The sequence below is a fragment of the Hippocampus guttulatus genome, chromosome 2, assembly GCF_054856545.1.
Source record: "Hippocampus guttulatus isolate MCC_2025c chromosome 2, RoL_Hgut_1.0, whole genome shotgun sequence".
In the NCBI taxonomy this organism is placed as follows: Eukaryota; Metazoa; Chordata; class Actinopteri; order Syngnathiformes; family Syngnathidae; genus Hippocampus; species Hippocampus guttulatus.
Window position 1 is genome coordinate 4757501 of NC_141262.1, and position 13248 is coordinate 4770748.

Here is a 13248-nt window from a genome sequence, read left to right on the forward strand (position 1 = left end):
CCTTAACATTTTTGGCTGTACTGTAAATGTTTAGTGCAGTGCGGTGGTCGACTGGTTCGCACGTCTGCCTCACAGCGCAGAGGTCAGGGGTACGATTCCAGGCTCCGGCCTTCATGTGTGGAGTTTGCATGCTCTCCCCGGGTCTGTGTGGGTTTTCTCACATCCCGCACCATCGGTCGATTATTTTTTTGTTTGTTTGTTTGTTTTTTTAATGAGAAAACTGCTTTAATTAGGCCTAATTGTTGATACGTCTGCCTCCACTTTTTTATGTGACACTGATCAACTTCTGATTTGTTTGCATGTTCAAACAATAACATGCTAGAGCAGGGGTGCCCAACCTTTTTTGACCGAAGATCTACTTTTCGATCAACCAACCTCCCGCGATTGACCCGTTACCGCACACGCCTGCATACACGTGCACTTAGACACGGATGCCACGATGCACAACAACCATAATGGCCCCGAAGATGAACAGCAGGGGTGCCCAACCTTTTTTGACCGAAGATCTACTTTTCGATCAACCAACCTCCCGCGATTGACCCGTTACCGCACACGCCTGCATACACGTGCACTTAGACACGGATGCCACGATGCACAACAACCATAATGGCCCCGAAGATGAACAAAACAGAAAAATAAAGTTGACACAAGAGTTTGTGGGTTTGTGAAGAGGAAATCACTGCCTACCTTTGTATGAGACCTGACGCGGAGGCACGGGACGTACTTCTGCAGCATGTTAAGTGCAGAAACTATCGTATGTACGCGTAGCGTTGCTTCTCTCGGCCCTCCAGATTGCCATTCTTTGCCAGTACCCTTGGTAAATTGTACATGAAACAAACTCTGAATAAGAATAATAACAATAAAAGAGGGAGTGCAACAGCTCTGATCACAAGCTGCAATTGCAGACTGGTGACCACGATCAACTTCTGGTGATGCAAGTCATGGGCCACCGTACGTTAAATTAAAGGTGACCTGCTTTTTAAATGTAATTTTTTTTTTTTAATACTTTTTGTGAAATGGTGACTGATAGGATGCTCAGGGTGCAGTGTGCACCTACAGAAAAATATATCACATTAATAACAGGCACACAGACACAAAAATGTTTTGGGTTTTTTGGGGGGGTTTGGGGGGGGGTGCCTCTACACCCCTGGCGATCGACTTAAGATCAGTCCACGAGCGATCAACATATTCATGAAAACATTGTACAGCCAAGCATATCATGGCTCATTTTAACATTCTGAACTGTGATGCAATTGTAAAGATAATGCAACCAATGTAAAACGTAAAAACAGTCAATGCTTTCCTAACCTAAATGAAAAATGTCAATGCCATGTTCTTAATAAATATACAAGGTTTATGTTTGTGAAAATCTATTTGATTTTGACAGTGAATTATGATAACTGTATCAGGGCTCCAGACGAACTTCTTTTATTCGGAACACAGTAGCCCCTAACCTGAAATGTTGCCAGTTGAAAATATAGCGGTGCACACTGTAAATTGGCTTGCAAATGCTACTGATAATTGGGCTGAAGTGTGGAGGACAAGTTTGTCAGCAACAAAAAGTATTCAATCATAACAACAACAATAAAAATGGACATGGACAAATTTACTTGCCGCACGTGTGGGAGTACATGTCCTCTCCCTATCTTCAATTTTTGGGGCAAAATGCCACCATTTAGGAGCAGTCTGGAGCCCTGCGTATGACTTCTCTCACATGATGGATGGATTTGTACTGATGTTGAACTTGTGGGGTTGTGCTCTGCAGAATTTTTGAGTTCCGTAAGATTATAGGAGACAGAGAGAGGTGTAGGTCTCTGGTGCCCAAGGACTATCCGGTATATATAAACAAGGTAGTCTAGCTTTTCTCCCTTCAAGTGTTCTTTATATGTGTGATGTTTGTTTCTGTGGTTTTTTTTGTATGAGTTTTGCTTCGTTTATTTTGATATACAAGTGTGTTCTTTGACTTTTTGCACAGACCGAGGTGCATGCTGATTGCTACATCCATGACGGTGTCTTTGTTTCACCTCTGGAGCACTTAGTACCCGGAATCCTGCCAACAGAGGCTGTGAAAGCAAGGTATTAAACCTGATACCTCGTCAACACACATTACAGCAGTTGCCATGCTTTTTTTTTTTGCAGCTTTGATAGGCTCCGGTTCAGAGAATGGATGGATGGACTCCATCCATTCTCTGAATCCTATGGGGCGCGCCCCACGATTTGAGAAGGACTGTGCTAAAGGAATATTGCAATCTCAAAATCTGTATGAATATCGAAAAACCAAAAATAATTGATGCAAACTCAAAAAGACTTGTAATTGCCACAAAATAGCAGCCAAGGACCCTTTTTGACATTAAACATGGCTATTGCTTATCTAAGCGAAGCTTTTTGCCTCAGTTCAACATAGTTGCTCGGCACCGAAAGGCCACCAAATATTGACGAAACACCAAATAGTCATGTCAAACTGTGACGATGCGAGGATTCACAGTACAGTGGTACCTCTACTTACGAACGTCTCTTCATACGAAATTTTCAAGTTATGAAACGTCTCAACAGGAAAATATTGCCTCTTGTTATGAAAGAAATTTCAAGATACGAAAGGTAAAAAAATACAGTATGGCCTGCTACTCGCAACCCCGAGTTTCCTGAACACGACATACTTATAGCTGCTCTGTCATTGGCTATTACCGAGCATCATCCTGGCATCCCATTGGCTAAGAGGGACCTCTACTGTTTGTGTCGAAGTGTGTAGATAGAGAGAAATGTGTCGATGCAGCGTCCTCGTCATTCTCCCAGGAGGTGTTCCGAAAATTTTCCGTAAATGTGAATCACCCAGAAAAAGTGTTCACCGGTCGGGCGATCGCTCACTATGCTGATGTTTACCTTGGACATTTTCGAAGGAGTGTTAAAAGCCGACAAAAGCAAACGTCCTTGGCTCAGTTCTTTATAAAACGCCAGGCAAAAACCACTTCTGATGGAGAACTAAAGAGGGCAAAAAACGATGAGGATGGCAGTTAAAAGTTAAATGACCATCATTCTTCTTTTTTACTCTATTCTTTGTTTTTTACATTATGCACAACACTCATTTATTGTGCAATAACCTAATTGTAACATGATTTGTGTCAGAGTTGTTCACTCGGACAGTTGAACAAACAGACTCGGGAAGAGATTGTCTTTTCTGCAGGCAGGAGGCGCAGTTTTCTACGAAGCCACTCCGTGTGCGCTTACCAACTGACGCCTGACCCCTGCAACCTCGCCGGCCTTTTTATTGATTGTGTATGCAAATTACAAGTGATATATCAGAAAAACACTCCCTTCTTCACATGTCACACCTCTCAACCCAGCCCACTGATACGCCCCTCGGAGGCCAAAACATCTCTCGGTACAAACAATGGATACCTTGTTACTTCAATGGATAGATTTCACATGAATTGAGACACTGTAACAAACCGAAGACATCTTTATCATGTTGCCCTCCCGAAGTTGAACCTTCCTGCCGACATTATCAGTTAATGAGGACTTGGCTTTATTCAGCTCAAGTTGCCCTTTTTTCTGTGTGCTCCATTGTGTACAAGTTGTGAGAACATACCGTTCGAGGTCAAGCATATACTGAAATGAAACTTTAAAACATGATAATATTACATTTGTCTTCCTCCATCAATTTATTACATATTTTAATGCATTTTTATGCTTTAGGAAACGTGCCAGATTTTTTGCGGGGGTCGGGAACCAATTTGGGCATTTACATGAAAAACGCGTCTCTCCTTACAAAACTTTCTAGTTAAGAAATTTCTTCCAGAACAATTAAAGTAGAGGTACCACGGTATATGTTTTACTTTCTGTTACGGTTTTTTCTCTTTTCTTTTTTCTTTTTACTCTCCAAAAAGAAAAATCTGCGATAAATGGGGATTGATGGCCCTAAAACATTTTCCACATTCGTGAGGGGAAAATGTAGGTCACCCCCCCCCCCCCCCACCAAAAAAAACCCCTATACACTTCAAGTCCATTCAGCCAGTTGACACGACAAAAGCAAATACCTGACTCCATAAAATAGCTTAGCAACTCTTATGTTGCCTCTTGGCTAAGTCATCATTGTAAATAATTAACGGTGCTCACTTGACCTCCCTGATTCAATAAATGTGAAGGGGAAAAAAAGCCTCAATCAATAACATAATGTATAGTAAATCAGTTATGTGAATGACACTTTTCGGATTGGGTGAAATAAACTATAAGACAGGGGTTGTGCAACTCAATGAAAAACAGTCAATATGGATGCTTGAATACAAAACAATATTGACAGTGTGATCGCAAACTCACAGAAAGAGAATACATATATAGCTGTTTGGATATACTGTACATGTCTTTGATCAAAGTACAAGCAGGCTTCATTTGTCGTGCCGTTTTTTTTCTTGTTTTTTTAAAATTGTGTTTGACATATTGTACAGTACATAAAATGAGCAGTAAGTTGGTCAAGGGGATAAAGTTAACATGCTTGCAATGTTCTCAAATCCAGGGTGATGAACACTGACACTTGACTTGCACATACTGTATTTTCAGGTTCCAGTTTATAGTTCCGAAAAGATGGCAGAGCAACAGGCCAGTATGTATTCATTTGGCTGGCACTGGAGATCATGTAAGATTTATTTGTTGTGGGTTTTTTTTTGTGTGTTTTTTTTTTTAACTTTGAGTCCACTTTGAGTTCCATACACTTTCAGTGATTTTACTCTGATGTTCTCGTTGTAGTTTTTCTGGCGCCGAAGGACCCTGATGGCCAGGCCGATGGTCAAAGAAGCGGGAATGGCTTCTCTGCTTTTGGAGAACCCTTATTATATCCTTTTGTTGTTTTTGCACCCTGCCAGTGTTTTACGTAACATGTCTAGTGTGGTTGCAGCTTGCAAGTATTTGTTACTATCGAGACGTTGTTTTCCTGATAAATTTGCCTGACCCCTACGCTGAACTCCCAAGTATTTGCACAAGAGCTGCCCTATTTGTATGCAGTGTATCATTTATTTATTTAGTTTTTAAAGATTTTGGCTGTATTGAGTCGGTTGCCCTCCATCTGAATTCTTTCTGCTCGTCCTGTTTTTGTCCCTTTGTCTTTCCGCCTCCAAAAAATGTGAGCCCTTGACTCTCCGTTTCACATGGCTATCGTAAACCAAAAGACCAGTTGTAAGTTTAAGCCTCTTTACTCGCTAAAACAGACAACCACCCACACACATTCAATAGCTACAATACGGACAGTTTAATATTCAATGGACCCACAACTTACATGTTTTTGGACTGTGCGAGGAAGCTGAAACGCATGGCGAGCCCATAGAAGCACAGGAAGAACATGCGCACTCCATTTCATTGATTAGCACTGCAGTATCAGGATGATTGAAATTACTTTTAGCTGAAAATTCATTCTTTTATTTGGCTGTGGCTGTATTGGAGTCTTTTAACTCCAAAACATTCTTGACCCCATGTTCTATGTGGCCCCACTAGTCTAAGCATGGTATTCTGTGGAATAGGAATCAAGCAACAAAATGCACCCATTTTTTGGTTTGTTTGATTGTTTGTTTCGTCTCAGTTTTCAAAGTTTGTCAGGGGACGTTTGCAAGTTGAGCTGCGATTGGTCGTTACCTGAGCCCTGAGCTACTGTGATGTCCTTTGCAGACAATAGCAAGTGGCAAAATGGCCGCTCCCTGAGACGGCTAAAAACGGGTGGATTTTGATGTTTAATTAATATTCCGCAAACGCAATATGGATCAGAATCCAACGTTTCGGCGAGTGAAAGCACATAGAATATATTATTGGGAAGATGATTTTTGACTTGACTAACCCCTGTAAGACTGAGAAAGTCCAAGTCCCAGCTATTTCTGCAATTACGGACCCAAGTGATATCTGTTTTTCTCTTTTAGGCGGTCCTGTCTCAAGAATGTGTCAGACCTGTTTGTGATGGGTGGAGCTCTTATCTTGGAGTCCTCCGTGCTTCTCCATTGGCTGGAGAGTGAGGGCTACTCGCCTGTTGGAATGACCGGTATCTCCATGGGAGGATATGTACGTGACAACACCATCCCACATTCAGTCACCAGAATCATGAACACTTGAATGGCACGCGCAGAATTACCTTGTACTCTACACACACAAACACTGAGTATTGACTTTGCTACGTTTGTTTTTCTCAAGATGTCCTCCTTAGCAGTGACGAATTGGCCGAAGCCCATCCCGCTGATTCCTTGCCTGTCATGGTCCACTGCCTCGAGTGTCTTCACCACGGTAATCGACACACTTTGACGAGCTCAGCTCAAGAAGTCAACACTAGTCATATAGTGTGTCATAAGTTTGAATGAATTGAATTACATGAGCAAATTCCTGACTGACTCCGAAAATTCTGATTGAATGAATCATAATCCCGTCATCAGTTTCAATGTCTAACGACCTGTCTGTCTGATTGATTTTTCCTGCAATATCGACTAGATGCACTCATTCCCCTGCTGAGAGTATTTGTCCATGAATATGAGAAAATAACTCTTAAAAGGCTGGTTTACATGCTATTACAGTTTTTAGTCTTGATGCAAATCCATTGGAAGGACTCTTTGACCCGTGGATTGCTTTTTTTTCCTTTTTGTGTGTTTGATGCTTGCATAGGGGGTGCTCAGTAAAGCAGTGAATTGGTCAGAGCTGGAGAAGCAATATGCCATTAATTCGGTGTATGAAGAAGAGATCATGAAGCTGTTGGAGTATTGTGGGGTTTGTTGACAGTCTTTGTTTTGACTTGCTTGTACTGTAATTTCTGCACGATAAAGCGCTTCGGATTATAAGGCGCACCTTCAATCAATGGCCTAGTTCAAAACCGTTTTCATATGTAGGGCGCACTGCATTATAAGGCGCATAGAATAGAACAGCCTTCTTCAACTGGCGGACCGCGATCCACGACCGGACCGCCGACCTCCTCTGTCCGGACCCTCGGCAAATTGTATAAAATAATAAATTATAAAGTGACTTTTACGTTATACATTTTATATTTTTGGACTATAATCTGCGCATTACCGCGATCGCTTGTTAAAATTATCCGTTGTATTCTTTGCGTGCACGAACAGATGTATTGCAGAGGACCGCAGCAGCGCGACTTTGGGTGTATAATGTTTGACTAACTGGAGACCCTGGCTGAGCAGGCCATGTCGGCGATAACGATGCACTGATTGGCTCCTCTGAACTTAAGGTGTGCCCATACATAAGCGTCACGCATTCAAAATGGATGATTGTGTCAGGAAACAGACGCATGCGCGACGCCACAGTGTGCTCACAGCTTCAGTCCAGGAGAGCCGCACACAGACGATTAGACAAGACGAATCGCGGGAGGTTTCGATCGTGTGCAGTTCTGCTCCCGTCTACCCGGGGATCTTTGCAGCTGTTTAACAGCAGAACACCGCAACATGGTAAATGAACATCACAATGGCGTCCTCAAATAATATTTGCATGCCTCAGACATTGCATTGACCTTTAGTGGAAGAACAGCACTGCACATTCCTGTGCTCCCTTGTGTCAGTATTTAAAATGGTTCTTAACTCCTCTTCTGATATATTTTTCAGTGATTTCAGAGGGGATGTGAAAAGGGGAACTGTACAAATGAAAAGGATATTTTTGTTTTCATGTTTAGTACTTATTTTGGTAAAATTTGTATTTTGTTTTGTTTTTGTTAAATTAAGGAGAAAAAAGACAACTACTGTTTAACAAAGTTAAAGTAAAAAGTCTTATTTCCCTAAAAGGGCTATTTCTATTATTAAGCAGGCACAACTTAACAAAATTAAGGAGTTCCTGTGCTTCAACACAATACCTCTCATTATTTGTTGTGTACAGGCAAACTGAATACCGGTAATTGTTATTTTCATGCACCCCATTATTGGTTGGTTGTGAGGAGTGTTGATTTGTATAAGCTTGGCTTGACCATACTAAATGGGCATATATCCCTGCTCCCCATGACCGCCGTGCATGACCTTGGTCTTATTAAAAAAAAAAAAAAGTGGACCTACAGCATTTCTAGTTGAGGACCACTGGAATAGAAGGTACAATCACGACTGCAGTTGCGCTATGCAGCCACTAGATAGAGCTACGCTAAAGGGAATACAATGTAACAATATGATAGAGAAATCTACGAACAAAATTGTATCATGTTTAAAGTTTCGGTTAATTTGGGCACGTCTAGACATACTCAGCGCAGAGGTGTCGGCCGTTTAGGCGGAGGGCCTTTCCTGAGTAATCACGTTAAAGCAAGGGGGGCGAAGGCTAAATTCAATCACAGAGTGGGAATAAACAAATTGGGAACAAAGAGTCGTTGAATACCAAATGACAGTTTGGGAACAGCTGTCGCGCCCAGGTGGACATTAGTCATCAGCAAAGTCTGTGACTTGTGTATTCGGGTAAATCAAATCATTACCGGGGGGCGCGGGGTGCAAATCTCGGGGGCAGTGTCTTTCTTGTATTTTGCAATAAAAGTTCGAACCGGCGGAGAGGGAGGAGAGAGTGTGATCGCGGAGCAACTGGCCGTCGTTCGCTCTCAGAGATCCGCTCCCGCCGATATTGAAGACAATTTTCCTGTGTGCCGAGTCATTTCTTTAACTTTGTCCGAGGAAATCTCTGACACAATACAACTTTATTTATGCAGAGCAAAGCCATGCAGAACTGGTCACAAACACGGACATGAAACATATAAATACAAATGGCATTACAAAATAATACATGAAAGACAAAGGTTATGAAGAAAATTGATTCAACAAAAAGACACACAACCCTAGTGGGCTCACATTCATAACAGCCTAAATATCCCGAGAAGTCTTGCTTGTCTCCTTCTTCCTTCGTTTAGTCAGTAGTTAACTATGCTTTTGGTATTTTCTTCGTTTCCTATTGGCTGTGCAGAGCTCATAAAGTAGTCACCTGTTTCAGTGTGTGTTGGCGAATGCACATGTTAATTAGTGTCGGGCAGAACCTTTTTAGGTTACAATTGGTTCCTGCTAATAATAACCACAAGATGGCATAGGAATACTTACATGGAAACCACTCATTGGGTAATATCAAGGGAGTTACAGTCTGTTTATATTGGGCCATCGGATTTTAGGGCCTGCTGTCGGCGTTTGGGAAAATTGAATGCTTGTAGGTGCGCCTTATATCAAGTATCAAGTACAACTTTATTGTCAAATGTGCTGTATGACATACAGCACAGATGAAATTTCCTCCCTCCTCGACAAGATAGTGCGGAAAATACGGAATATCATCCAATAACTACATGGGTCAATGGCAAAATTGAATCAGATGGCTTTCTGTCTCTCTAAATGGATCTTTGATGCTGATTTCAGAAAGTCTTTGCTTTTGTTGTTGCATGTCAAGTTTTTGAGATCTTTTCATTTTTTGTTTTTAAGTTTGTCCTCGAAATAGTTTGTGCAATATGGGTTTTGCCATTCATTCTAATTTACAGCTATGACATTTTAGGGGGGAAAAAAATCCACCAGTTCTTGAACCTACCCCTTAATTCATAAACATTACAAAATGTATTATTAGCATTATTATAAAAACCTAATGTGCTGGAGAAATAAGATTTGAAGATTTGGAATCAGTGACCCCCCCCCCCCCAAAAAAAACATCAAGACAAGCTTACTTGCATCTCTGATTTTAAAAAATGAGTAAAATAATTAGGGATGAATATTTTGACATGTGAGCTAATTCGGTGGGTGTCCCTCCATTAGGCCGACTCCTTCAAGATGGCTCGGGAGTTTGTCAAACACTCGGCAGGTCGAGAGAATTCCTTCGAGCTTCTGCTGGACCAGCCGAGAGAAGACTGCGTCTCAGTGGGCTGCTACTCCAGAGCAGGAGGAAAGGCAGAAATTGGGCCTGACCTGTGGATCGGCAAGGGCGTGGCTCGCACGTTGGACACATCATTATCAGCGGACAGCACCAAGACAAGTTTAGACACTTTACCGAGGTGATCATTTATAGCTAATGTGAACGTTGCCATTTTGTACTCTACTGCACTAATAATACTTGGCAAATTGTACTTTTGGAATGCATGAGTTTTGCTTGTACGGTCTCATATTGTCTATCCTACTATTTCTCATTACTAAAACGTTTTTTTTTTTTAATTAAATATTTAGTGGCTTCAAAGCAACCAAATCACAGATTGGGAAGAAGAAGGCAGATTCAGCCAAAATTTGTCGGCCATCGTTACACGGCGGGTCGATAAGCTTCATGAAGGGAGTGATGGACGAGTGTACACACATGGCAAACTTCTCTGGTTAGTGCTGAAGAAATCATGTCCATAAACAGAAATCTGAGCGGGAATTTGCTTTAATTCTTACTTTAGCTGTCAGAAATGTACACAACAAATTGTGATTGAGACCACTTCGATCTCTTGTCTCAACTGGAAAATGATACCTGTATTTGTGTCTTTCCTAGTCCCCGTTGACACCAGTCTTATCATCGTGGTGCAGGCCAAAGAGGACGCCTATATCCCTCGGACGGGGGTCCTCAGTCTGCAGGAGATCTGGCCTGGATGCGAAGTCCGTTATCTGAATGGAGGACATATCAGTGCTTATCTGTTCAAACAGAATGTCTTCAGGTAACCACCCTTTCACAAATTCACAATCCTACGACGATCAGGTACATTGCATGTTGCTGCTGCTTTGCATTCTTTTTCATGTCGCAGTCACACCTTGTTTGTAGCGTACACGAATGGATGATTTGTTTTTTGTTTTTTAGACAGGCCATCTATGATGCATTCAACAGATTCTGCCTGAAGTATCCCCACCTTGTGTAGCTATGGCAACCCAAGAGGCCCTTAGCAGTTGCACTCTGTGTGTGCGCGTGTGCGTGTTTTGTCCAGTACACATTACAGTTCTTCCATACCGTCCACTTGCAACTCTCAGCCTGTCGAAAGAAATGCAATTGTGCAGCTTCAAAATTATGTTGTGTTTTTTTGATGTTAAGTGATTGTGATAATTATTTGTGGTTTCCCTCAAACACCCATTTTGCCAGCTGAAACTAATTGCCGTTGCAGTTGTTTTAAAATGTTTTATTCATAATATTATACTGCATCGTGTTTCTTTTTCATTACTGAGTTGTTTGTGTGCAACCTACACAGCACGTGCCCGGGATGTTATTTTATTTTGTATTTTTTGTACACTTTCTTGTTTTCTACCCCATTTGTAATCACACCCGTTTTCAAGTAGTTACCCAAGTGGTCCACATTTGCACACCGGTCCCAAGAAGTTATTCTGCTGGGTGTCGTTCCTGAGAAGCAACCCGCACGTCAAAATTCGCTTAATGGACAAAACTGAAAAATATCCTCAAGTTTCAATTTGCAATCAAATTTCACAGAATGTATTCAATATGTGCTTTGTTTTCTTCAAGTAAGGGCATTTCATTGTGATTTTTCTCGAATATTTTAAGAGATTTGTTTGAGTCAAGTTTTCTGCCCTTAAGACCATCCGATAACAAATTCAATACCATAAGTACATAGCATGACAAATCTTTTATCTGAATGGAAGTGCACTTTTGGGGGGAGTCTGCACAAAATTTGATGAGTTAAAAAAAGTTATTCCTAAATCTAAATGATATGTACATTTGAATTTTGACCCTTGCTAACTTTGAAACAATTTATACAACCTACGTTACTGCAGTTATTAGTACTATCCCAAAATAAAATACTGTACCTTGCTACCTCTGGTCTGTTACAGGCTAATCAAGTCATCAGAGAATAAACTGGAAAGTGCAGTTGTTGCTACCCTCTGTTTAAAGATTTAAGACTATTTCAATCGTATTTTTTAAATCGCTTAGCTAATGTGGTCATATACTTATAATACATATACATAGCATGATTGCAAATACTTACAATATGTCAATCCCCACTTTGCCTTAAATTAGCTTCTAATTTCAAAATGACATTTGAATTAATTCTACCGATCAGCGGTTCAGATCATGGATGGAATGTGTGAAACATGCCTTGATGCTATAGTGGACCACAGGAAACTGTAAAAATGTCTCATTGCTCATGCTCATCTCATCGGTTGAGCGACTGGATGAATGAGTTAGCCATTCGAATGTAGATGATCTGATCACAAGGAGCCATGGCAAGCAAATCACGGACACAAGTCATTTGAATGTAATCAGCTGAATTGTGCACAACATAGCTGCTCATTTTCAGACTGCCAGTTTTAAAGGAAGTTCAAAGTAATTAAATAGAATTTACAAGTATCAATGGAATTGCATTGCTTTGACCTTTTCCAATGTCACCGACAAGGATTCCTTTTGTGCTTTAGCTGCTTTCTACTCATTTACAGTGCTCGAGGACAGCCTTCTGTTGATGTTGGTGGTCTTTTATGGTGCAAAGAAACCAACACAGTTTCTTGAAATCTTGACAATAAATTGACCTTAACCTTTCTTGAAATTTTACTATTTCCTCATTTCAGATGTTTTCTCCCTTGCATTCACATGGCGCGTCGCAAATTCATCACCTCTGGATTTTTATCAGAATGTACAGTACATTAAACCTGTTTGGCCAGTTTTACAAGGTGGTGCAAGGTTCATATTTCCCATTTGGATTAAAAATGCATTACATTAAATAATCCTTTGGCTGATATTCATTTTATGATAATTCATATTTATGTTGCATGATAGGTTTCTGTCACAGCCACCGGTTTCTGGGTAACTTACTAAAGATTTTCTTGTCCACACCAATTCTCCAGCCTGTCCCCTTAACCCTGGACTGGTTGACAGCAAGTTAGGCTACATATGTAAACCACAACTAGACCAATAAGTCAGATCAGAAATTGTGTGATTACCCCCCCCCCCCACCCCCTCCAAAAAAGTTGAAAAGATTAAAATTTTAAATACCGTTAAAATGTCCCTATGTAGTGACTGCATATCTCAAGAAACGTGTTTAATTGTACAACCTCTGATAGGGTCTGGCTGACCATTGTTCCCCTAATGAGTGAAGTTATCACTTGTATATGCATACCTGTCAACTCATACGATTTAGCCATAGTTCATACGGATTTTGTGGTGAATCTTACGTATATGGCCATATCGCACAAATCATACGGATTCTGAAAATTTCCGGGGTTTTTTTTTCACCAACTCTTTGGAGTTGGTGAAAAAAAGTAACGCAGTAATACAACTCTGAACACAGTAATGCCACTAAGTAGAATGATGATTAGACATTAACCAGACATTGTATTATGGAGATCTACAATAAATATCATTGAAAATTTCGTGGGTTTT

General features: G+C 40.9%; 1 protein-coding gene across 1 annotated transcript in view; it reads left to right on the top strand.

The window, feature by feature from the left end:
* abhd18 (abhydrolase domain containing 18) overlaps nucleotides 1–12408 on the top strand; it is a 14082-nt gene extending 1674 nt beyond the window's left edge. The window contains exons 3-14 of the mRNA XM_086132210.1: nucleotides 1766–1850; nucleotides 1976–2076; nucleotides 4555–4630; nucleotides 4741–4825; nucleotides 5139–5166; nucleotides 5898–6036; nucleotides 6166–6255; nucleotides 6628–6729; nucleotides 9720–9955; nucleotides 10125–10264; nucleotides 10426–10588; nucleotides 10729–12408. Coding sequence (XP_085988336.1) covers nucleotides 1766–1850; nucleotides 1976–2076; nucleotides 4555–4630; nucleotides 4741–4825; nucleotides 5139–5166; nucleotides 5898–6036; nucleotides 6166–6255; nucleotides 6628–6729; nucleotides 9720–9955; nucleotides 10125–10264; nucleotides 10426–10588; nucleotides 10729–10786 — 1303 coding nt within the window. The 3' untranslated portion in view covers nucleotides 10787–12408. The remainder of the gene's footprint in view (nucleotides 1–1765; nucleotides 1851–1975; nucleotides 2077–4554; nucleotides 4631–4740; nucleotides 4826–5138; nucleotides 5167–5897; nucleotides 6037–6165; nucleotides 6256–6627; nucleotides 6730–9719; nucleotides 9956–10124; nucleotides 10265–10425; nucleotides 10589–10728) is intronic.
* The last annotated feature ends 840 nt before the right edge of the window (nucleotides 12409–13248 follow it).